Source organism: Schistocerca cancellata, chromosome 8 (assembly GCF_023864275.1).
Source record: "Schistocerca cancellata isolate TAMUIC-IGC-003103 chromosome 8, iqSchCanc2.1, whole genome shotgun sequence".
NCBI classification, from domain to species: Eukaryota; Metazoa; Arthropoda; class Insecta; order Orthoptera; family Acrididae; genus Schistocerca; species Schistocerca cancellata.
The window spans coordinates 289,130,436-289,156,872 of record NC_064633.1 but is presented as its reverse complement, the minus strand read 5'-3'; the positions used below and the strand labels follow the sequence as shown (position 1 = coordinate 289,156,872).

Genomic DNA, 26,437 nt, shown 5'->3' with positions numbered 1-26,437 from the left:
TGGCAGCTGTCAATGTTCCATGTTCCATGACCCCTCACGCAGTGCATACTTCAAGTATTTCTTTGCATACTTGTAATTCGAAAAATTGTTTTGGGATCTCCCATGTCATTGCAGGAGAACATCTCCCGCAGCATGATACTGCTGCCACCAGCCTGCGTCCATGGCACTGACCATGACGAGCCGCCGTTCACCTAAATAGCGGCATTTGTGGAAACGACCATCGACCTACTGTAGCAAGAATGTGATTCACCCAGAAAGGCCGACAGGTCTCCACTGACCGGCGGTCGAATCCCGAGGGTCCCGTGTCCAATGCAATCGTTACTGACGATGCCGTTGGGTCAATATGTAAACAAGTAGGAATGGTCTGTTGTGGAGCCCAATTTTCAACAATGTACGATGAACAGTGTGCTCTGAAGCACTTGAGCCTGAACCTGCTCTTTCGGCAGAGATGCCACGATCAACATCTATCCTGCTTTACAGAGCAGAGATGCATCCGACCCCGATGTTCTGTGGAGAGTCGTGGACGTCCAGCTAGTTAGCTCCCAGTGGCAGTTTCACTGTGCTTCTACCTTTATCCGTAGATGTTCACGACAGTAGCACGTTAACATTCGAACAGCTTCGCCGTTTTCGAGATACTCTCTCCCAGGCTCTGCGTAATATCTTTCTGTACTGCAATGGATTTCTCCTGCTCTGCTTACACACTTTCGTTACGAGCCCAAAACGCCGTCAGACGGCATCCAATTTCGCGGTGGGCAGTGGTCATAATGTTTTGGCGCATCAGTATAAGTTTCGCGTGCGTCTCTGGCGCTTCGTCGGGGCCTCCCACGGCGCAGAGTAACGTGTTTGGCGCGTGTGTTTCCGGCAGGCACGGAGGCGGCGCTGGAGGGCGTGCGCCGGCTAGGCGCGCAGCTGGCGGCGAGCGCGCCGGGCCGCGTGGTGGTGGCGTGGCGCGCGCTGGGCGGCTCGCTGCGAGACTTCCTGGCCCAGCTGGACGGCGTGCACGACGTGCTGCAGGAGAAAGCGCGCGCGCGCGCCGGCTTCGTCTTCTCGCAGTCGCAGGACGGCGCGCACACGCTGCTCGTGTCGTGCGAGCGGCCGGCCGCCGCCTTCCTGCTGGCCGGCTGCCTGCGCGCCGTCGCCGACACGCTCTACGGCACGCCGGCCGATGTCGTCGTCACCAGGGACCCGGCGGACTGCCGCCGCTTCAGGTCAGCACCGCACCCCACGTCCGCATCGTTCCGTCAACACAATGCTCTCGTAGTCCAACGCACTCTTAAACTTCAGATGCCCTGAATGAGATTTTTTCTCTGCAACAGAGTGTGCGCTGATATGAAACTTCCTGGCAGGTAAAACTGAGTGCCGGACCGAGACTCGAACTTGGGACCTTCGTCTTCCGCGGGCAAGTGCCCTACTATCTGAGCTACCCAAGCACGACTCACGCCCTGTCCTCACAGCTTCACTTTGGCAGTACCTCGTCTCATACCTTCCAAACTTAACAGAAGCGAAGGGCAAAGGTCCCGAGATCGAGTCTCGATCCGGCACACAGTTTTAATCTGCCAGGAAGTTTCAGATAACCTTCTTGTTCTTACTGTGTTTTTCTTAAATCCCTTTTTCCTAGGCTAGAAATACATTGGGTAGCAGAATCGCCAGTGCCAGCTTTTGTAGGTCCCAATGGAGGGTGGAAAGGCAGGTGTATAGAAGTTATCGTGGTTGTGGTAGCCCCTCATCCCAAGCGGGAGGTTTACCAGTGGGTGACGATGATGATAATGTTTGTTGTGTTGAGCGGTCAACAACCCGGTCATCAGCGCCCGTACGAAGTCTCAATCTTTTTCACAATCCAATGTAGCCACTAATGACGAGGATGATGATGAAATGATGGGGACAACACAAACACCCAGTCCCCAGGCAGATAAAATCCCCAAGCCCGCCGGGAATGGAACACGGGACCCATGATCCAGAGGCAGCAACGCTAGCTACTAGACCACGAGCTGCGAACTGCTCCTGTGGGGAGCAGGAGGAACTGTATAGTAGTGCTCTTGTTGCAACCATAACTTTCACTAAACTTGGTTATCATATAGCGATGCCGAAGTCCACATCCACCAGGAAGAATGGGCGCTGGGTCGACAGTCTTTGATGTTCATTAGAAGTTTGACCTATCGCCAAGTTGTCATATGGATGAAAAACAGTACGTTGTGAAAGGTCTGTCATAACTAAAATATTTAAAAACATAAAGCACCCTGTGCACCTGGCCGTGTCCATACATAAATCGCTCACAGGTGTTTGTTACGTCACAAAAACACAGTACACAGTAGCACATCCGTTTAAGTGAGCTGGACATATTCCAAATATTTAAAATCCACCACAAACAGCATATAAAATATCTTATATTCCGTTTTAGGTGTCCTAATGTCTACTGTGAGCGCTATACAGGGTGAGTCACTTAACATTACCGCTGGATATATTTCGTAAACCACATCAAATACTGACGAATCGATTCCACAGACCGAACGGGAGGAGAGGGGCTAGTGTAAATGGTTAATAAAACCATAAAAAATGCACGTAAGTATGTTTTTTAACAAAAACCTACGTTTTTTTAAACGGAACCCCGTTACTTTTGTTAGCACATCTGAACATATAAACAAATACGTAATCAGTGCCGTTTGTTGCATTGTAAAATGTTAATTACATCCGGAGATATTGTAACTTTAAGTTGACGCTTGAGTACCAGTCCTCCGCTGTTCGATCGTGTGTATCGAAGAGCACCGAATTACGTAGGGATCCAAAGGGAACGGTGATGGACCCTAGGTACAGAAGAGACTGGAACAGCACATTACGCCCACATGCTAACACCTTTTTATTGGTCTTTTTCACTGACGCACATGTCATCACCATGAGGGGTGAGGTACACGTACACACGTGATTTCCGTTTTCAATTACGGAGTGGAATAGAGTGTGTCCCGACATGTCAGGCCAATAGATGTTAAATGTGGCGGCTATCATTTGCTGCACACAATTGCAATCTCTGGCGTAATGAATGTCGTACACGCCGCAGTATATCTGGTGTAATGTCACCGCAGGCTGCCACAATACGTTGTTTAATATCTTCTGGGGCTGTAGGCACATCACGGTACACATTCTCCGTTAACGTACCCCACAGAAAGAAATCCAGAGGTGTAAGATCAGGAGCACGGGCTGGCCAATTCATGCTTCCTGCACGTCCTAGGAAACGCCCGTCGAACACCCTGTCAAGGCTCAGCCTAGCGTTAACTGCGGAATGTGCAGGTGCACCATCATGCTGATACCACATACGTCGACACGTTTCCAGTGGGACGTTTTCGAGTAACGTTGGCAGATCATTCTGTAGAAAAGCGATGTATGTTGCAGCTGTTTTGGCCCCTGCAATGACGTGAGGACCAATGCGGTGGTCGCCAATGATTCCGCACCATACATTCACAGTTCACGGTCGCTGTCGCTCTACCTGCCTGAGCCAGCGAGGATTGTCCACGGACCAGTAATGCATGTTCCGTAGATTCACTGCCCCGTGGTTTGTGAAACCCGCTTCATCGGTAAACAGGTAGAACTGCAACTCATTGTCTGTTAATGCCCATTGACAGAATTGCACTCGATGATTAAAGTCATCACCATGTAATTGTTGATGTAGCGACACATGAAACGGGTGAAAGCGGTGACGATGCAGTATGCGCATGACACTACTTTGACTCAGTCCACCAGATCTCGCAATGTCCCATGTACTCATGTGTGGGTTCATGGCAACTGCAGCTAACACACCAACTGTACCCGCTTCTCCTGTGACGGGCCTGTTACGGACCCGTTTGCGTGCTACGACCATACCTGTTGCATACAGTTGGCGGTAGATGTTTTGCAATGTGGGGCACGTTGGATGCTCTCTGTCCGGGTACCGTTCTGCATACACCCTGCAGGCTTCAGCTGCATTTCGTCGACGCTCGCCATAGATGAGTATCATCTCCGCCTTTTCAGAGTTCGAATACACCATGGTCACAGTTCCTATAACACTACAACCCTACACTATTACATACGTCTGGTAACACGGTGTACTACTACAGTTGGTCTGCGTGCGGAGACGAATGCAGAATAACAACAGCAGCAAACGCTACATGCGGACACTGCGACAGCTAGACCAAACCACAACAGTGCACTACAGCCACACTCGTAAACACGGCCGTCATCGTAAACATGTCCCTGCAGATGCTGCTCTCCGACCGTGGCCCGTGTTTGTTACAACACGCAACTGGAAGTCGGAGGTTTCAAGCGTCAACTTCAGGTTACAATATCTCCGGATGTAATTAACATTTTACAATGCAACAAACAGCACTGATTACGTATTTGTTTAGATATTCAGATGTGCTAACAAAACTGACGTGGTGCCATTTTAAAAAACGTAGGTTTGTGTTAAAAAAACATACTTCCGAGCATTTTTGTATGGTGTGTATTAAGCAATTACACTAGCCCCTCTCCTCACGTTCGGTCTGTGGAATCAGTTCGTCAGTATTTGATGTGGTTTACGAAATATATCCAGCGGTAACGTTAGGTGACTCACCCTGGTCTCGCGGTTCTAGGCGCTCAGTCCGGAACCGCGCGACTGCTACGGTCGCAGGTTCGAATCCTGCCTCGGGCATGGATGTGTGTGATGTCCTTAGGTTAGTTAGGTTTAAGTAGTTCTAAGTTCTAGGGGACTGATGACCACAGATGTTAAGTCCCATAGTGCTCAGAGCCATTTGAACCATTTGACTCACCCTGTATATAGCCAGCTGCACAAGGTGCATCATGTTTTTAAATATTTTTGTTGTGACATACCTCTTATTATATGCTGTTTTCTATCCACGTGATAACTGGGCGTTACTTGCAAATTGAAATGAACACATTTAATAAAAAATGTTTTTTAAGACCTGAAGATACAGCAAAATCTGTCGAAACCTTTTGTTTAAAAAAAAGAAATTGATATGCCCTACTAAACCTGCAGGACAGGACAGGTAGTTTAAGAAGCGGAAAGGGGCCAAAATAAGCGACGGTCAGTTACACTCGAACATCCAACCTTTTATTTGATCAAACATTACAAGAACCAAGAAAAAAATTATTTTAAATAAATAAAAACACAGATTTAGTTTTGGAACTTAATTAGCAGCTGAATGCAGCGTACAATCTGATGCAAGACCACTTTAATTTAAAAATGGATGGAAGCCAATAACTTGAAGCTCAACCAAAATCAGAAATTTGAAAGGCCAGACCTTATCTTAAAATAGTTCCTTAATTGGGCTGAAGGCCCAAAGAATCTGACACTTTGAGAGCAAACAACTTAAATTCAAAATCGGCTGAAGGCCCAGCACTGAAGACTCAATAACATTAATTTTAAAAATGCCAAAATCTATATGTAAAACAGTTCTTAAACTAGGCTGAAGGCCCAAACCGTCTAACACATTAAGGGAAAAACAACCTTGATCTAAAAATCAGCTAGAAGCCATACAAGTAAAAGCAAGAAGAACACGCAAGGAAAGGCAGTACACCCAACGGCGCTCAGAAGTTCTGAAGGACAGCCTGGAATTCAAACACTAACGCTCGCTTAGGCGAGACAGACAGTCGGCCCAACCAAAGTCGATCCGACAACAATCCAACCGACAGACAGCCAACGGACCCACCGACAAGCTGACCTCCACTACACCCAACAAGCACACAACACGGAGTTCAATGGAACAACGTAGAAGGTATTGGCGCCCACAACCAATTACACAGTGAGCTGTAAAGCTACACATCGTGTTGGACAGCGATAAAACAATGAGGAAAATACACTGCCTGAATTTACGTCAACGGACGTTAACGGCCACAAGGCAAACGATTCTACCGGCGCTCTTCAATTCAAGTAATCAAGTACAGTAGAGCTCCACCGGAGGGTGGCTAAAAATCTGCCAACTTGAAAACACACGTTGGTGCTAGCGGGAAAATCCCAACAGCCGACAACGAACTCCAAACGACACAATGTGATCAATCGTGACTTGCTGGTTGATTAACTCAAAACTCAACTTTCATGTCCAGTATTGGTGAGCCACAAACCTCGTAGCAATGGGAACAGCGCCACACACTCCGACACTGCATAAAGGCTGCCAGGCGGCCCTGCCATACTATGCGCCGCGGAGATTTCCTCGCTGCTCCATGCCAACCGACCAACCGCCCAGGCCCGTAAACTGTTAAAAGACCAAACATACGTCTGCCGATGAGACGGCCAACCAGCGGTCGCCCTGCTGCATTCTCTGTCTGCTGGACAGTTCATGTGTGTCGCCAGTGGTCGGCGAGCACTGGTTGTCGGCGCCCCATGGGCGCTCCGTCCCCGACTTCACTACTGCTGCATTCCGACTACACTGCTGGTCTGTCTCCAACTGATTTCCAGACACGCAACGACAGAAATACTGGCTTGGACCCAACCATGTAGAGGAGACACGCCCACTGACTAACCGACATCCCTGCACAAGGAAAGGACCGACCCAAGTCCCACAAGATGGTAATTGAAGGGGCCCAGAAGCGGTCAGAGAACCAGTTACACGTCGCACGACGAGACGATCGACCGAACGACCAACCAAAGGTCGTCCCTGCTCAAATCTCCTTTTGTCAGACAAGGCATGTGTGTCGCCAGCGGTCGGCGAGCACTGGCTGTCGGCGCCTCATCGGCGCTCCATCCCCGACTTGTTAGTTCGTCCAGTATTGTTTGTCTGTATGGGACTTTTACCAGTTGGGTCTGATTCAAGAGATTGAGAAGGTCCAAAGAAGAGCGGCAAGATTCATGACTGGTACATTTAGCCATCGCGAGAGCGTTACAACTCTCATAGAATGTTTGAAGTGGGACGCACTTGCACATAGACGACGCGCTAAACAGAAGGGGCTCCTTTCTAAATTTCGAAATCCAAATTTCACCGAGGATGTAGAGCATATATTATTACCACCAACTTTTAAATCGCGTAATGATCGTCATTCAAAGATAAGGGAAATAAGAGCTCGTACTGGGGCGTTCAGACTGTCGTTTTTCCGTCGCGCGATCGGCGAGTGGAACAGATATGACTTTGGCGCGAATTGTGCCCCCCGCCACACACCGCTTGGTGTATAGCGGAGTATATATGTAAATGTGGATGTAGACTTCACTGTTTCTGCGTCCTGACAGTACTACTGGTCCGTTTCCAACTGACTGCCAGACACACGATGACCCGGAAAACCTTACTTGCTATTTGGTGGTGTTTGCAGAAAAAATTTACCCAAAACCACAATTTACTTGTACAAATTTTTAAACATTCATTCGCCTCAAAGTTGTATCGTTGGGACCATGAATAGTTTTCCTGCTTCTAGATACTACTGGCGCTTACAACCACGTTGGCACTCACAAATAACCAGGAGCCCAACGGAAGAATTACTGACATAGTCTGTATACAGATATTGAAACAAACGTTAATCACATACTACCAAAAACAGTGGTAGCATTAAAAATTACTAAACAAAATCATTGAGTGTGGCACAGAACAGAGATAATTTTTACACTAACCTCACAGTTCACGTACTGTCTTGCAACAGTGCGCCAGATAAAAGTACACCCCAGTAGTTAATTTTGTCCTGTCATTAATGAAAGTCACAACAACATCCAACTCAAATGATATGACAGTCCAAGCATCCTATAACTACAACACAAAGCAGACAAAATATCCATTAATCTGAGCTATATGAGTAATGACAAGGGGCACATAGGCACCTGAATGCTGTCACAATGCCCATAAAGGACTAAGTGTGATGACTGGACCTCTGGGGATGGAGAAACTCATTCACCTTTTACTGCACACAAAGTTTTATTCACATAAATAATTAAATATGTCTCCAGTCAGTGACGTAAATATAACAATATCACCTTACTAAGTTGGTTAAAATCCGTGTCCAACAGCATGGGAAAGGTAGGTCACGAATCAGAACCTGTAACAACATAATAATCGGTTAACGAACGCCAAACTTCTTCGCTGCGCAGCCCATCCCAAAAGGAGCCCAATACAGCCGGCACCGACCAGAATGGCGTTTCCGTAGCGACAGTCTTCGCCACCAAGGGTACCTTTCGCGTCCACTACCAGCCTAACTATTTCGCACGTTCGCTCGGCCGATCCTCTTTCGTGTTTCGTGCCCGCCACGTCGCGACCGCATCACGAGCGCCCAAAGGGTACGTTCTCTGGAGGAGAATAGATAGGACGAAAGTCTGCACGGCTCACATAACTTGAAATATTTTAGACTTCGGTATAACTCAGATTTTGCAGATGGTGGAAGGCGTATATTCGAAAACAACTTATGCATAACTATCCTTTGAGCAAACTCCGGGAGAATAGGTGTTAGACCCTTGTTAGTTCGACGACAACTCGGCGCAACTGCTGGTTTTGAGTGACGTCCGAGGGTTTAAAGATTGTTGTATGAAAAAATTTTATATCAGTCATTAGGATACCCATAGGTTAACTTTTCTATTCGGAATAGAGTGTAAGTATTGAGAACTTTTTTTGTTTTTAGTTTTTTACGATGAATGCAGTATCTAATAATTTAGAAAAGTTTACGGAACCACTTTATGCACTGCATTGGGAATATCATATCTTCGAGTGCAAGTGGCATATAGATAATTATTTTACATAACTGTGCTTTATGCTAAATCTTAATTGGTGGCTTAATTAATTAGTGAGGGGTCTCGTCTGAGTCGGAAAAAATATAACTACAAAAGCAGAGTGTTAAAATACATAATCAAAAAAGCACAGGGGCAAAATACGCTATGGGACTTTTAATGTCAGCTATCAGTTAGTTAATTAGTTTCAGGTAACACGGAGTTCGTTCTCAAAAAAGTGGAATGACTGGTTTAGAATGAGCGATAACAATACTTCAGACTGCTGATTAGCTGAAAATGTTTTTACACCAGTTGTCGTCATTGTAAACTTAACAAGCTGTATCTTCTATTTAATGTAACTTGTAGTAAAACTAATTATAGAAACCAGCGCGTAAATTGAATAATAAATTTAGGTAAAATTATTTTATATAAAATTTCAACATATACAGGGCGTCTCAGGTTGATGTCGACTGCGGAAAGGCACATTGATCGATTTTTAAGGAGAAACCCATATCCGGAAAACCACGGCTTGGACACCAGAGAGCGTCGAAATCTGAGATGGGTGTGCGATCCATTATAAGTCAATATACTCTACACGAGTAGCGCATGACGCTGTCTACATTTCAGACGCCTTCGAACAGCGTACCTCAATGCAGAGCCCGCATCGCTGGTACTGCGCCCCACGCTCACGAGCCAGTAAGTGCAGTCGTTTTTGAAGTAGTTCAATCGCTCCATAGACTGGAGCAGAAAGGTCGTCCGCTAACATTACAGATGTGTCATACATCATACGCTTCATGCTGCCGAACGGAAAATAGTCGAGAGGTGACATACCTGGCGACCGTGCCAGCCATGGAAATGGTCCACCTTTACCAATCCATCGACTGGGAAGTGCGACATCGAGATGATTCCGCTCATCGACGTCAGTGTGTGTTGGAGCTCCGCCGTGTTCCAGCCACAAGTCCATTCAAACATTAAGTGACGCTACATCTAGTAAGTTAGGTACAACGTCCCTAATAAATGTGAGTTCGATCGGTCCTGTTGGAATGTTTGGCAGTACATATGGTGCAATGATATGGTCACGAATTATCCCAGCCAGATGTTAAAAGCGACCCTGTGTTATTGATTTCGAATGATCTGCGCACGCAGATTTCCGTCCGCTCAAACATGCATGGTGTTGAAGTTTAATATGACATCCCTTGTAATCGTGCAGTGATCCAGAAATAGCACCAAGTTCAGGAATTGTGACTAGAGTAGGCATTGTTGTAAATACCATTATGCAACTGTACCTTTCATATGGAGCCCACCTCCTGTAATACCTGGAATCTATGCAGCTGGTATGAATAGAGCCGGTTTTCATGGACAACACGCCACACGCAACTTTTACCCGTGTTCAGTGCCTGTACCACGTGCTGGGTGCTAGTGGCTGGGTCATTCCCTAACATCGTCAGCATGTCCTCCTTCAATATAGTGGTCGAGCCGACGGTGGACGACCCACAGCACGTTTTAGCATCTACCAGAGGACAAACAGTAGGCTGGGGATAGTATTAGCAAGTACCAAGCACCAAGTGCTACTGCATAACAGCACAATGGACATACTCCAGGCAGAAAACACTTACGTGTAACTTCCGTTTCTATGAGGCGTCTCTCGATGGCTGCGAACATGGAATGTGTGGAGTACTTTTGTTTGGAAAACGTTCCGCCTACAATCTTGCAGCAGCTCTCCCATTGCTATCCTCTTTGCTGTACGCAAGTATCACGTCGATCACTTCTGCAGCTGTGTACTGGTACATCTAGCACTGTTGTCAACACCATTACTGCATTGGTAGACCACACAATACGTGGAGTAGGATCCGCACAAGGGCTGTGTGGAAGAATGTGGTACATGTGCAGGAATGTCATGACGCTCAGTTGGTCAGTCGGCAATATATAGTTGGCTAAAGGGTTGCATACCTTACGTGTTCAGACAAAAAAACGGATCGGAGCAAACCGTCACAACCTTTCACTCTCGGACTTCGCTCTCCAGCACCGAAGCCATGCGTTTCTCGAATTGTGTCCCTTCTTGAAAACTGCCTTCCCGCACAACACACTATGCGTTGTCGGAGTTTCTTGGGGCCATCTTGTTTAAGTCACACGTGACGTAGATAGATTTCCCTAAATTTTAAAGAAATCAGGAAAAAAGTTTATTGATTAATGGGCGTTGAAGTCATGACAGATGGAGTAATTGCAACTTGCTATATCTTGCTGTGTTGTAAAACCAAGTATTATTTAATATTATTTCCTTAAACGGATCTGAAGACGGACAGAACTAGCCGAAACCGTTCAGTATGAGATAGTAAAATCAGATATTGACAGACAGACAGAAAGTAAGTGCATTTCTGATATTAAGAATCGCGGATAACTCACCGCCGGCAAGTATTTCCAGTTTTGACAGCGTTTGTGATCGTTGGTAGATTGTTAAGTTTCGATGGCATTTGACCACTACTGGTGTGGTTGTGGGGGATGGGGGAACTTAAGATGTGACTTAAAATAAGGTTCTGGGCGGCACCAGATGGTCGGCTAGTGTGAGAGATTGGACAGTCAGTGAAAGAGAGTCTTCCCGCTTGACAGGTACACCATCACTCCGCGGCGAGCGTCTGTGGACCAGTCGGAGGAGGCGGGGGCTGGGGAGCCGCCGCGGCTGTCCGAGTCGGCGTCGGCGCTGCCGCTGGGCGTGCGCTCGTTCTGCCGCGCATTCCCGTGGCACATGGTGCTCGACCGCCAGCTGCAGCTGACGCAGGTGGGCGCCGCCTTCGTGCGGCTGCTGTCAGCGCAGCTGCGGAGCCGCGGGCGCGCGCTGCACCACCACTTCGAGCTGCGGCGGCCGCGCGGCGTGCAGCTGCGCTTCGCTGACCTGGTGGCGCGCGCCAACACGCCCTTCCTGCTCGCCATCAAGACCGAGGGGCCTGCCGAGGTGAGCTGGCGACCACTATGTGTAGGGGGATATGGCAGTGTCCGTTTTGTTCTGATTCACAATGCATGCATGTCCAAAGGATCTTTGCATCGTAATTCAGAAAAAGAAACAGAAACTGCAATATTGTATTTATTTGTCGACACCTGGCAACCTACTTTCAAGTAAAATGTCTCAGCTGCGCGGAAATATACATAATGGATGTACGAGTACTGGTTGTACATCCCGCCCGGTTAGCCGTGCGGTCTAACGCAGTGCTTTCGGGCGGGAAGGCGTGCCCGCCCCAGCACGATTCCTCCTGGCCGATTAGTGTCGAGGTCCGGTGCGCCGGCCAGTCTATGGATGGTTTTTAGGCGGTTTTCCACCTGCCTCAGCGAATGCGGGCTGGTTCCACTTATTCTGCCTCAGTTACACTTATCGGCGATTACTGCGCAAACACTTTCTCAACGTACGCGTACACCATAATTACTCTATCACACAAACATTTGGTTTTACACTCGTCGGTTGTTACACTGGGGGCCGAACCGCACAATAACCCTGGGTTCGGTGTGGGGCGACGATGGGGTGAGTGGACTGTTGTAGTCTGTTGTGGGGTTACGAACCACTGCAGGCTACGTGGGGACGAAGCCTCTCTGTCGTTTCTAGTTCCCCATTTCCATACAATACAATAAAATACGATACTGGTTGTAGGCTCACGGTTAACGAACGCCACCGGAAGTTTCGGTCTGGCAGTGAGTCGGGCACGCATAACCAAATAGCAAGGCGACCGTTCGTGGTAAGCTGTAAATCCGGGTTCGAGTCCCTGTCCGGCACAAATTTTCTTTGTCGTCATTCCACTTCACAGGTGATGGTTGTCCATATTCGCAACTGCGAGTACGTTTAAACATTCTGTGTAGTGGTCTGTTTCCGGGAGTTCAGTCGAGATGTTCTTTTCATATTATGCGCAATATTTCGATGCCCGACCAAGTCGTATTCTTCAGACGTTACGACTTGTGGTGTTACACGTACTCGCAGTCTTTACTCCAAACAAACCGCGAACTACTGCGTGTCTTCCACTGCTGAGCTAGGTTCAAATGGTTCAAATGGCTCTGAGCACTATGGGACTCAACTTCTGATGTCATTAGTCCTCTAGAACTTAGAACTAGTTAAACCTATCTAACCTAATTAACCTGCGACGGTAGCGGACTCGCGGTTCCAGACTGCAGCGCCTAGAGCCGCACGGCCACTTCGGCCGGCCGCTGAGCTAGGCTCCTGACGCCCGCTATGCCTTTTGATACGCTTTTGCTTTTTAGATTCCACTCTCAGATGCTGTAAAACACACATTCCCTCAGCGTTTCTCATCTCTGATGAATGTCATAGCCAGTGACATTTTTGCTATGGAAGGTGTGGGTAATGGCGCCGGAATGAGATGTTTGCGCAACGACATTAAGAAAACAGTGCAAAACCATGTATTTACAACTAAACCCAATAAAGATTGGAACCTGAAGTTAGTCTTACTGTTTTATTACCACTGTCCATAATAACCTCAATAACAATCTCAATGCACAATGATTAAACAAACGCCAGATACCACCACTTACATGGGCGGGTGAATATTTTAGGAAAAGCTTAAACACTCACTATACCGCATTGCTTCCTATCCCCGCCGACTAGCCAGGGAAGCAAGCAACTTCAGCTCTCCTCAGCACAAACTATATAGAGCTGAACAGCTCACCTAAACACATGCAGTATTACACTATTAAAAACATTCTCGTATAATATCAAACTGATGCTGGCAGTTACACAAGATCAGCTTCGAAACATAACAACCAAAGGATTGAAAGAACACTTTAGTTTGAATGGAGATCCACAACATGCACAACAGTGAAAAAGCTAGAAATAAGAAAAGTAACCAATAATGACAATTGTTGAATGAACCCTCAACAATGGCCGTTCAGTAGGCTATGCGACATAACTCAGAACCCCTCACTATAAGTGAGTAATCAATACGATGCAATTGTATCAAACACAATCGTCTTTTAAGCTGACAAAAATGAAGTTCACCAAACGTATTTACCCCAGTGCATCATGGCATGCAACAATTACTACATAGCCTAAAACATCAGACGACGCCTCAAAACCATACGCCGGCTGGAAAGTCCGATGATGGGTCCCACTTGTCGCCGCGTCGGGGCACGTAGGAAACAGTGTCCACACGGCGCATATTGTACAGCAGATGTTTTCTTGTTGCCGCTCAACGAGAATTGAGACCGCCCCGGAAATCGTCACCGGCTAAGCGGGCCACTGTGCTCCCACTGACCAGTTGCGGTTGACGTCAACACCTCGCGGCGACGCGCGCAGCTGGCCCCGGACCCACTAAGCGGGTATTCAAAGCATCTCGCAAATGTGACGGAACTGATACGTCACAATTCTAATAGTGAAAGTGCCGGAGTCCAAGCATTACTTACATTGAACCATCTGTCCCTGGTTTTCCGATATCTTTTTTCGATGAACTGCTTAATTACGCCATCCCTGTAACTTAGCATTTGTACCACAACTCTGGTGACTATTTTGAAGAGCATTAACAAGTGCAAACATGTAACACTTTCGTATCGGTTATGAATAAACACTTCCCACTATTCATGTTCCAACCCTCGTGTATATGACCTGCTAGGTAATGTCAGAAGTTTCATTAAACTTTTCGTGAATAGGGCTTTAATGTACATAGAATCTCAGCGCTAGAAAATTGTAGCAAAATGCAGGAAGACCTATAGAGGTTGCTGCAGGACGTGGATAGTGACACTCAACATCCACAAATTTTCATACACCGAAAGGGCTTTTACTGCATGATTACACGACACCAGAACAGTGAGTGGATGCAGTTACTTCCATCAAGTATCTTTGAGTATGTGTACGGAGAGATCTTAAATGGAACGAGCACATCAAATGAATCACGGGTCACGCAGATCACAGCCTGAGATTCATTGGAAGAATCCTCGAGAGATGCAGTCAAATGGCTCTGAGCGCTATGCGACTCTACTTCTGAGGTCATCAGTCACCTAGAACTTAGAACTAATTAAACCAACTAACCTAAGGACATCACACACATCCAAGCCTGAGGCAGGATTCGAACCTGCGACCGTAGCGGTCACTCGGTTCCAGACTGCAGCGCCTAGAACCGCACGGCCACTCCGGCCGGCGAGATGTAGTCCATCTTCCTACATATTTCTCACGAAGTTATCATGAATATGGTGTTAGAGAGATTCGAGCCAACACGGAAGCTTACGGATAATAATTCTTTCCGCGAATCAATCGCGACTGTAGAATGATAAGGGGGAAATGACACTCATACGCAATGAACCCATCGCCATTCACCGTAAACTGGTTTGCAGAGTGTAGATACAGACGCAGAAGCGCATTACCATGCCCTACTCGGTGTGGGCTCCTGATTTCGAAGTAACTGCGCCGTAGTCACCCAGGCAAAGACACCACACTCAATAAGTAGTGTTCTGTGACAATTTTCTTGGCAGTGCTCTACCAGGACACACTTCTCTAGCTCTCTCTATTTTATACGGCGCTGGCATTAAGTGTAGTGATCGGAAACTATGAGCATTGTTAACCCTCCAAGAACACAGCCGGGCACCTGGCTCTCTAACTTAAACGTCGTTCTTCATGGGACGAGAGTTTCCTGTAATTTTCGGGATGAACTGGAACACCGGATCTAACATTAATTACAATCTTGTTTAGCGTCACGGTAAAGAAGAGGTGCTGCCAGCTTGGCCACTTCAGCTGATTGTGATTTACGAAGCACCCTCCTTCGTGTGCACATGAAAGCGTGTGCTACTTTATTATTCTTATAATAGTTGTCTTCCAGCACCCGTCTTCAATGATATCGGACTGAACATGTTCGTGGAAAATATTTGCTGCTCTGGTATGTTCTAGAAAGACGCTGCTGCCTTGCATAATGGGCACATCTAGACTGTCCGACAGTATTTCACCGATTGTGCCGCTGCGAAAGACCCTGAAAACTAATAACGTCGTAAATTCGGTCTTAGCAAGGAGTGAAAATCGTCCGCCAATATTCACAACATGTCTGCAGCTGCGACGTTAAACACAAACAAGAGCAGAATCGTTAACTCGCCCGCTAGTAGATACATAACTGTGATTTAAAGGCTACACATATGTTCTGACATTGCACTGATACTGAAAAAAAGCCCACAGAATTTTTATAACAAATGCTCAAGTTTAGTTTAAACAGTTAATTGATATAAATGATACTACAAATCAGATGATTATCACCATTCCACGGACAATAAAAGCATCATCCGGCAGTACAAAATAAGCTGGTTAACACGACGATCGTAAGTACAATACAGCCTGTCTTGCAACGTTAAGTGCTCATTGAAGAAAAAGACACCATAATGAAAGCCACATTTACTCTCAATCACGTTTGCTATGACAAACTTTCACTCAGTTGTTCTACTTCTCCTTAGAATACGCAATACACACATTTCTTAAACAAATGACACCTGTCTGGACACCATTGGGCATTGCCAATCAGACTTTACCCTCCACCCATAAGGTGCAGGGTGGTGGCACTTCAGTTACCCTATAAATTATTTATTTATGTCTTCACAAATAAGCCCAGAGAGTGTTTCTATTTTACAAATTGCGGTAGTTGTATAAGGAATGGAGATATTATTAAGCATCTTGTTCTTACTGTCATTGAATTACACACCCACTTAGAATCTTCTCTTACGTGGAGCAATGAGATTTAACCCATTGTCCATTGCATACAGTCGACGTCAAAATCGGCAGTGAACAATCCACATGCAATGTAATTCATAAATGATAATCGTGCAAGTCCGCTACGCTAGCGCTGCTTCTTCTACTCCTATCATTAAAGAATTGTCTCCAACCGTAATCGATAATTCCAAAGCTATGTTGATTACATATGATACAATCGTTATTTGTACAGAGTCACGTAAGGAATCCATAACACAACAACTGAAGAAATGCGGAGTAGATCATTTCTTTTACTGAAAATATGCTAAATTTTTACTGTAATGAAAGGCATTGTTTTCAATTTCTACACATAATTCTACTCACAAAAACATTCAGGCCCTTCCAATGTTGCCTCCATTATTGCAACAGAAGATCTGAAATTTGTTGCACTTCACGCAAATAGCCACCTTTCGACAAGGGCGTTCCCCAATCTGAATACACCTGTCTTTGAGAGAACGTTGCCTACAGGCGTCAGGGATAAGTGGAGCTGTTTTCACTAGGTATACTTGCAATTAACTGAAAGCAGTAGAGTCTATAAGATGAACTCAAGATATTCTGTTTTGTGTTACAGGAATTGAAGGTCGCTAAAATACGTCGGAAAATATGAAAAAATATTCACGCCATAATATAAGATTATGAAAATACTCAAGGCATCCTACTTTGAGTTTTCTAGGCAATTACCGGGGTAATTGTTACTAAAACACAACGGTAAAGACCTTATCTTTCCCTTGCCTTTACTAAAACTTGTGAAATGGTCTTACTTCGTATACTGTATATTTGTTATTAGTTTTGTTCAAATTGTTGATGAAGATATCATCTCCTTCACTATTACCGTTTAAAGTGTTGCTCTCTATCCCTTGGAAATCTTTATATCTGTATATATCTGCTGCAACCTACATCCGTATTAACCTGATTACTGTCGTCAAACTTTGCTTTCTCTCTAAAAGTTTTGGCCAAAACTCATCCATCTGTTATCAGATTAACTATTTCTTGATGCCTCAGGGAGTGCCTACTAAACCTATGCCTTCTTGTAGTCAAGTAGTAACCTCTCACTTGTTTTAGTCCCATTGTCGCATACTATTTTCTCTCTGATGCGGTTCACTAACATTTCGTTAACTATCAGCTCTATCCATCTAACCTTCATCATTCTTCCGTAACAAAACATTTCAGAAACTTCTTTTCTCTCTCTGGTTGTCCAGTGTACCGTCATGTTTCGTCAAGGTTAAATTCCAGGCAAAACCTTAGGAAAAGTATATTTAACCTTTGAATTTATATTAGAAATTTATATTAGACGTTAATATACACCATTTATCAATTAGTTTACATTTTATTTCCTAATCTAAATTCACGAACATGACTTGACTGATTTTGTCCGCAACCGATTGGCGTTTCGTTATTGATGCGCATGATACAACCCATTTTAACAACACTATACTTTCAATTCAGCTAGCCTTTTATGTAGTTCAGCGTCTGTCACAGAAATATGAAAAAATGCAATCACTTGAAATATCATTTTATTTCGTGTAGCTAAATTTTTAATCATTTTTCTAGGCTGACTTGGTTCCATTACATCTTGTGATATGCACACAATGAATAAAGTAAGGGAAATGCTACAAACCCGTTTCTCACTCTTCTCGACTGGAACCCCTCATTACTTTTACTAACGCAGTATTTTGCTGCACAAATTGCAGATGAACCTCAGATTCGTATATTCTATGCCTAATAACATCAAAATTTCAAAAACTGTCCTATTATACATTACTAAAAGCCTGTATAATTCAGCAAATGCTGAAACATTCATGTCAGATAAAACGTATGGTGAGTATTGTTTCGAGTATTACTACCCTTCTTCAGAGCCCTCATTGCTCTCGCTCTAGACTGGCTTCTGCCAATCTTCCCTTTATTATGAATGTAATTCATGTTAGCAGATTGCAAGCATGACTTATTACAGTGCTTCATCTGCATACTTAATACATTACTTTTGAAGTCTGAGGAGATTTCGAGCGTCTTATACAAACTTATTATGGTAAATTTTTAGTGTTTTGTGCATGGGGTCTATGACCTTAATTCGTCAAGTAATTGTGAAATGGAATATAAATTAAATATTGAAAGAGAATTCATTTGTATCTATGTCATGTACATAGCTGTGACAAATGCTGTCTGTTGTCGGTGCTGCTCTTCATCTCAGAGTAGCACTTGCAACCTACGTCCTCAATTATTTGCTTGACGTATTCCAAGCTCTGTCTTCCTCTACAGTTTTTGCCCTCTTACAGCTCCCTCTAGTACCATGGAAGTCATTCCCTCATGTCTTAGCAGATGTCCTATCATCCTGTCCCTTCTCCTTATCAGTGTTTTCCACACATTCCTTTCCTCTCCGATTCTGCGTAGAACCTCCTCATTCCTTACCTTATCAGTCCACCTAATTTTCAACATTCGTCTATAGAACCACATCTCAAATGCTTCGATTGTCTTCTGTTCCGGTTTTCCCACAGCCCATGTTTCACTACCATACAATGCTGTACTCCAGACGTACATCCTCAGAAATTTCTTCCTCAAATTAAGGCCGGTATTTGATATTAGTAGACTTCTCTTGGCCAGAAATGCCTTTTTTGCCGTAGCGAGTCTGCTTTTGATGTCCTCCTTGCTCCGTCCGTCACTGGTTATTTTACTGCCTAGGTAGCAGAAGTCCTTAACTTCATTGACTTCGTGACCATCAATTCTGATGTTAAGTTGCTCGCTGTTCTCATTTCTACTACTTGTCATTACCTTCGTCTTTCTCCGATTTACTCTCAAACGATACTGTGTACTCATTAGACTGTTCATTCCGTTCAGCAGATCATTTAATTCTTCTTCACTTTCACTCAGGATAGCAATGTCATCAGCGAATCGTATCATTGATATCCTTTCACCTTGTATTTTAATTCCACTCCTGAACCTTTCCTTTATTTCCATCATTGGTTCCTCGATCTACAGATTAAAGAATAGGGGCGAAAGGCTACAGCCTTGTCTTACACCCTTCATAATATGAGCACTACGTTCTTGATCGTCCACTCTTATTATTCCTTCTTGGTTGTTGTACATAGTGTATATGACCCGTCTCTCCCTATAGCTTACCCCTACTTTTTTCAGAATCTCGAACAGCTTGCACCATTTTATATCGTCGAACGCTTTTTCCAGGTCGACAAATCCTATGGAAGAGTCTTCATTTTTCTTTAGCCTTGCTTCCATTATTAGCCGTAACGTCAGAATTGCCTCTCTCGTCCCTTTACTTTTTCTAGAGCCAAACTGATCGGCACCTAGCGCATTCTCAATTTTCTTCTCCATTCTTCTGTATATAATTGTTGTAAGCAGCTTCGATGCATGAGCTGTTAAGCTGATTGTGCGATAATTTTCGCACTTGTCAGCTCTTGCCGTCTTCGGAATTGTGTGGATGATGCTTTTCCGAAAGTCAGATGGTATATCGCCAGACTCATATATTCTACACACCAACGTGAATATTCATTCTGTTGCCACTTCCCTCAATGATTTTAGAAATTCTGATGGAATGTTATCTATCCCTTCTGCCTTATTTCACCGTAAGTCCTCCAAAGCTCTTTTAAATTCAGATTCTAATACTGGATCCCCTACCTCTTCTAAATCGACTCCTGTTCTTTCTTGTATCACATCAGACAAATCATCACCCTCATAGAGGCTTTCAATGTATTCTTTCCACCTATATGCTCTCTCCGCTGCATTTAACAGTGGAATTCCCGTTGCACTCTTAATGTTCCCACCGTTGCTTTTAATGTCACCAAAGGTTGTTTTGACTTTCCTGTATGCTGAGTCTGTCCTTCCGACAGTCATATCTTTTTCGATGTCTTCACATTTTTCCTTTCGCCATTTCGTCTTAGCTTCCCTGCACTTCCTATTTATTTCATTCCTCAGCGACTTGTATTTCTGTATTCCTGATTTTCCCGGAACATGTTTGTACTTCCTCCTTTCATCAATCAACTGAGGTATTTCTCCTGTTAACCATGGTTTCTTCGCAGCTACCTTCTTTGTACCTATGTTTTCCTTCCCAACTTCTGTAATGGCCCTTTCTAGAGATGTCGATTCCTCTTCAACTGTACTGACTACTGCGCTATTCCTTATTGCTGTATCTATAGCGTTAGAGAACTTCAAACGTATCTCGTCATTCCTTAGTACTTCCGTATCCCACTACTTTGCGTGTTGATTCTTCCTGACTAATGTCTTGAACTTCAGCCTACTCTTCATCACTACTATATTGTGATCTGAGTCTATATCTGCTCCTGGGTACACCTTACAATCCAGTATCTGATTTCGGAATCTCTGTCTGACCATGACGTAATCTAATTGAAATCTTCCCTTATCTCCCGGCCTTTTCCAAGTGTACCTCCTGCTCTTGTGATTCTTGAACAGGGTATTCGCTATTACTAGCTGAAACTTGTTACAGAACTCAATTAGTCTTTCTCTTCTTTCATTCCTTGTCCCAAGCCCATATTCTCCTGGAACCTTTTCTTCTACTCCTTCCCCTACAACTGCATTCCAGTCGCCCATGACTATTAGATTTTCGTCCCCCTTTACATACTGCATTATCCTTTCAATATCCTCATACACTTTCTCTATCTGTTCGTCTTCAGCTTGCGACGTCGGCATGTATACCTGAACTATCGTTGTCGGTGTTGGTCTGCTGTCGATTCTGATTAGAACAACCCGGTCACTGAACTGTTCACAGTAACACACCCTCTGCCCTACCTTCCTATTTATAACGAATCCTACACCTGTTATACCATTTTCTGCTGCTGTTGATATTACCCGATACTCATCTGGCCAGAAATCCTTGTCTTCCTTCCACTTCACTTCACTGACCCCTACTATATTTAGATTGAACCTTTGCATTTCCCTTTTCAGATTTTCTAGTTTCCGTACCACGTTCAAGCATCTGACATTCCTCCCACCGACTCGTAGAACGTTATCCTTTCGTTGATTATTCAATCTTTTTCTCTTGGTAACCTCCGCCTTGGCAGTCCCCTCCCGGAGATCCGAATGGGGGACTATTCCGGAATCTTTAGCCAAAGGTGAGATCATCATGACACTTCTTGAAATACAGGCAACATGTCCTGAGGATACACGTTACGTGTCTTTAATGCAGTGGTTTCCATTGCCTTCTGCATCCTCATGTCGTTAATCATTGCTGATTCTTCCGCCTTTAGGGGTAATTTCTCACCCCTAGGACCATAGAGTGCCCTGAACCTCTATCCGCTCCTCCGCCCTCTTTGACAAGGCCGTTGGTAGAATGAGGCTGACTTCTTATGCCGGAAGTCTTCGGCCGCCAATGCTGATTATTTATCAAAATTTAGGCGGTGGCGGGGATCGAACCCGGATCAAACCCGGGACCGAATACGTTTTGATTATGAATCAACCTACCCCTAGACCACGGGTACTACCAGCCTATAGATGTATATTTTGAGTTATTCAAGAAGATTCAGTTTTTCTCCTTTGCTGCCAAGGGGTAGCAGTTGTAGGTTATCGTTAAAGGCTGTGGCTGTGTGGTCATGTCCCTACAGTTGCGTTAGCCTTCCGCCTAAACAATTTGGATAAGTCCATTTTTGCTAGAAATCTGAAAGCACATGGCACTCAGCCACAGCCATTAAAGACAACCTACAGATACTACGAACTATCGGCAAAGAAATGAAAATGAATCTTCTTTAGGAGCTTAAAATCGTCGTCCATAGTTCCAAACCCACCACATCTATTTCTCAAACAAGTAGACCTTGAAACAAATCATTTCAACACAACTTTAACGAAATACATTTACTTTTTTTTTAGTCATCAATCTTCTGAATAGTTTGATGTGGAAACACAACGAATTCCTCCCTATGCCTGCCTCTTCATCTCAGAGAAGCACTTGCAAAATACGTCCTCAATTATTTGTTGCCTGTATTTTGATATCTTTCTTCCTCTATAGTTTTTATCATCTACATCTGTCTCTCTTACCATTGAAGCTATTCCCTGATATCTTAACAGGTATCCTACCATCCTCTCCCTTCTTTTTCTCAGTGTTTTTCATTGTTCCTCTTCCTCTCCGATTCTCTGCGGAACATCCTGATACCTTGTTTGATCAGTCCACTTAATTTTCAACGATTGTTTGTAGCACCTCACATTAAATGCTTTGATTCTCTCTTGTTATGGTTTTTCCCACAGTCCATGTTTCACTATCATACAACGTTGTGCTTGCAACACTCATTCTCAGAAATATCTTCCTCACATTAAGGCTGTGTTCGATTTTAGTAGAATTTTCTTGGCCAAGAAGGCACTCTTTTAGTGCTAGTCTGGTTTTGATATTGTCCTTGATCCACAAGTCATGGGTTATTTTGTTGTCTAGGTAGCAGCATTTCTTAACCCACATCGAGACCGAACTTCCAATGTTACCTTTCCCACTGTTCTCATTTCTGTTACTTCTCATGGCTTTCGTCTTTCTTCGATTTACTCTCAATCCATGTTCACTGCTCATTAGACGGTTCATTCATTTCAGCAGATAATGTAATTCTTCTTCATATTCACTGAGGATAGAATGTCATCAGCGCACTTTATCACTGAAATCCTTTCACCGTGAATTTTAATTGCACTCTTGAATATTTCATTTATTCCCATCATTGCTTCTTCGATGTACAGATACAACAGTATAGGCGACAGACTATATCTTTGTATTCCACCCTTTTTAATCCTAGCCCTTTGTTCTTCGTCTTCCACGTGGCTCTTGTACATTTCGTGTATTACTCGTCGTTCCCTATAGCTTACACATATTTTCTCAGAATTTCGAACATCTAGCACCATTTTACACTGTCGAACGCTTTTCCCAGGTCGATAAATCCTACGAATGTGTCAGTTATATTTTTTAGTCTTGCTTCCATCATCAACTGCAACATTAGAACTGCCTCTTTGGTGTCTTGCCTTGTTAAGAGGTAAATCGATCATCATCTAACACATCCTCACTTTTCTTATACATTCTTCTGTATATTATTCTTTCTAGCAACTTGGATGCATGAACTGTGCGATAATTCTTGCAGTTTTTGGCTCTTGCAATCTTAGGAATTTTGTGGATAACTTTTCCCGGAAGTCACATGGCACATTGGTGGCCTCTCAAATTCTACATACCATTGTGAATAGTCGTATTGTTGCCACTTCTTCCAATGGTTTTAGAAATTCTGATGGAATGTTTTCTACTCTTTCTGCGTTATTAGATCTTAAGTCTTCCAAAACTATTTTGAATAATGATTTTAATACTGGATCCCCTAATTGTTCTGTATAGACTCCTGTCTCCTGTAATCACGTTATGCAAGTCCTCTTCCTTATGGAAACTCATCCACTTTCCCCTCAGCAGTTGACAGTGAAATTCTCATTGCACTCTCAATGTTACCAAACTTGCTTTAAATTTCACAGAATATTTAAAAATCAAAGGCTCTAACGTAAGTCCCCCTCACACGTATAAATCTCTGAAAAAAGTATTTAACCTTTTATAATACCAGCAGCCATTCTAGACATTATGAATAACCGTTTGCTTTCAGAATCATACAATCATGTAAGTATTTCATTTTCATAATTTGTAATATTAGTTATGCACCTATATGTATAACATATTCCTACTTCTATGACTTAAGCTCTTTGACCATAGCCTCTATGTCTCTATTTAAACGTGTTGGATGTTGTGAGTGCAAGTGTGTCTGATGTTACCAACATCGAAAGTGCAATAGTGTATGAAAGACGTAATATAGAAACACCATAATAATTGGTGACTAATACACAGTTAACATGCCCAAAAAGAAATACTTTTTTACATAAATGTAACAAATGTACTTTGGAAACGATATGGATAGACCAGCTTTATGTAAGCACCATAATATTTTTCAATACATGTTGCTTAGCCACTTCCAAATGTTTCATGTTTGTCTTCATATTCATCATCACAGCATTGTTTTCGATTTAAACAGTGTTCTACAACACTGACTATGGTAACATGCAGCCAGATGCAAACCATCTGAAGATGGGCACAAGCGCGGAACCGTTCGTGTATTAAATACAATCACCTTCTATACTGACTTGCAGCAGGTATTATTATGCACCCTATAAAGTAGCAGTCACGGATTTCACCTGCGTCCATTGTGGATTAAATGCACGAAATATGAAATTTAAACGAAACAGCATGCTGTAAATAGTACATTGTACGTAAAAGTATGCTATCATTTCCTACCAGATTTAGAGAACGTGCTGGTAATGACCATTACATTATTATGACATTAACAAATCCCCTCAATTATGTAACGTACCTACATCTCGTTTAAAATGATTTACACCGCTTATAAGTGTAACGTACAGATGGCGTTACTTAGTCCTCAGATAGTGTTCATACATCATGGGGTAACGAATGATTAGTTACGGAGATCTACTGAAGAAACAATCCTTCCGGTTGCTGCCAGTTGAAATTTGTTAAAACCAGCAATAGTACGATGAAACGGTGAGCCATTTGATCTTCTGTTTAGGGACCAAATCGTTGATGTTTGAGGTAACCGCAAGTTCGGCACGTTCTGCGTGCCAACAGGCGCAGGCCTGCGGCGTGAGCAACCGACCAGTGTAAGCCAATCAACGTATTACGCCCGATTACCAAGCACAGCACGCTCGCACGTACAGGCTATTGCAGTAGTCAGGCACTGTGGCAACCGCGTGATGACGGGTTTGTAAACGGAAACGATTTACCTAGTGGCGCGACTATTCCAATACAAATTTTTACAACTTTTCTTCGTACAGAGCAGTGTATGTAATGTGTCTATAGCCTGACATCAGGAGTCATCTTGAACTGGGGAAGATCTATTTACGATGTGTTTTCAAAGAGTAAGGACAATTTTGTAAACCTGAATATTTTATTACTCCGTTTCGCGAGATTTTTTTTCGTTGATCCTGTGAAGTATGAGTAGTGTGTTAGCCATATCGGATATTTAGTATGTTGCCAATCGTCAGATAGGTTTCATATGTTTTACTGGTATCGTTGCGATTATTTTTTGCTATAAGAACGGAATGAAATATAATACAATTTTAGAAATTATTGTTTCGTTTAGTCTACTGCCAGTAAATGAAGGGTTTGCGAGTGGTAAAAGCGTTTGAAAGGAGATACGCAAGGCGTTAAAGGTAACGAGTACTGTAGAGGCTCCTACACATTATCATGAAATCGTGGAAAAAGTGTGAGAAATGATTACGAGCTATCAAAGAATAAGAACCAGAGAATTCGCTGATCAGTTTGGTGTGCCAGTTGGCTAATGCATTCGGATTGCTTCGGTTTGAAACGTGTGACAGCACAATTTGTTCCAAATTGATAGCCATTTCGAGCATAACAGAGGTGAGAGGAAGTTATTCAGAAGCCATTACAAGAACTCAAAAATTATGAAGAACTGTTGAAACATGCCGTAACAGAATACGGAACGTTGTTTTACGGGTATGACGTTAAAACCAACTCTCAGTCGTTTCTCTGGAAGCATTCTGGATCTCCAAGACCAACGAAGGTCGACGCTAGAGGTTATGGTCACTGTTTTCTCCGATTTTAACCTCATAGTAAACCATGATTACTTCCCCAAAGTCGAACTATTGTGAGGGGGACTACTTACAAGTCCAATGCCGTTTTTGTGCAGCAGTTAGAAATACTGCTCGACAGAATTACTAAACATGTTGTGGTTTTTGCGCCACAATATTGCAATGATGGTCCAGTTTCCATATTCGCTGGGCATAACCCCATGTAACATTTTGTTTTAGCACTAGTAAAGAAAGCCACAAGGGGCTGTCGTTTTACAAGTATGTTAGAGTTTAAAAATACTAGGCTGCGAGAGCTAAAAATTATCTCGAAGCTCGAGTTCTAGAACTTTTCTGAAATTGGACAAAGCGCTGGGATAAGCGTATAATATATAATGAGGACCAATTTCAAGGGGATAACATTAACGCGGGATAAAATTCTTTAAAACAACAAAATTTATCTATACTTTGTAAGACACCTCGTATGTGCTATAAAAGTTAATTTTGATCATGTGGTTCAGTCTGGA

The 26,437-nt window shown here is 43.8% G+C and overlaps 1 protein-coding gene across 1 annotated transcript in view; it reads left to right on the top strand.

Moving 5' to 3' along the window:
* The window catches only part of LOC126095526 (head-specific guanylate cyclase-like), a gene marked incomplete at its 5' end in the record, with an annotated part of 536,532 nt that overhangs the window by 422,417 nt on the left and 87,678 nt on the right, over window positions 1–26,437 (top strand). The window contains 2 exons of the mRNA XM_049910309.1: window positions 866–1,208; window positions 11,249–11,591. Of these exons, the coding sequence (XP_049766266.1) occupies window positions 866–1,208; window positions 11,249–11,591 (686 nt within the window). The remainder of the gene's footprint in view (window positions 1–865; window positions 1,209–11,248; window positions 11,592–26,437) is intronic.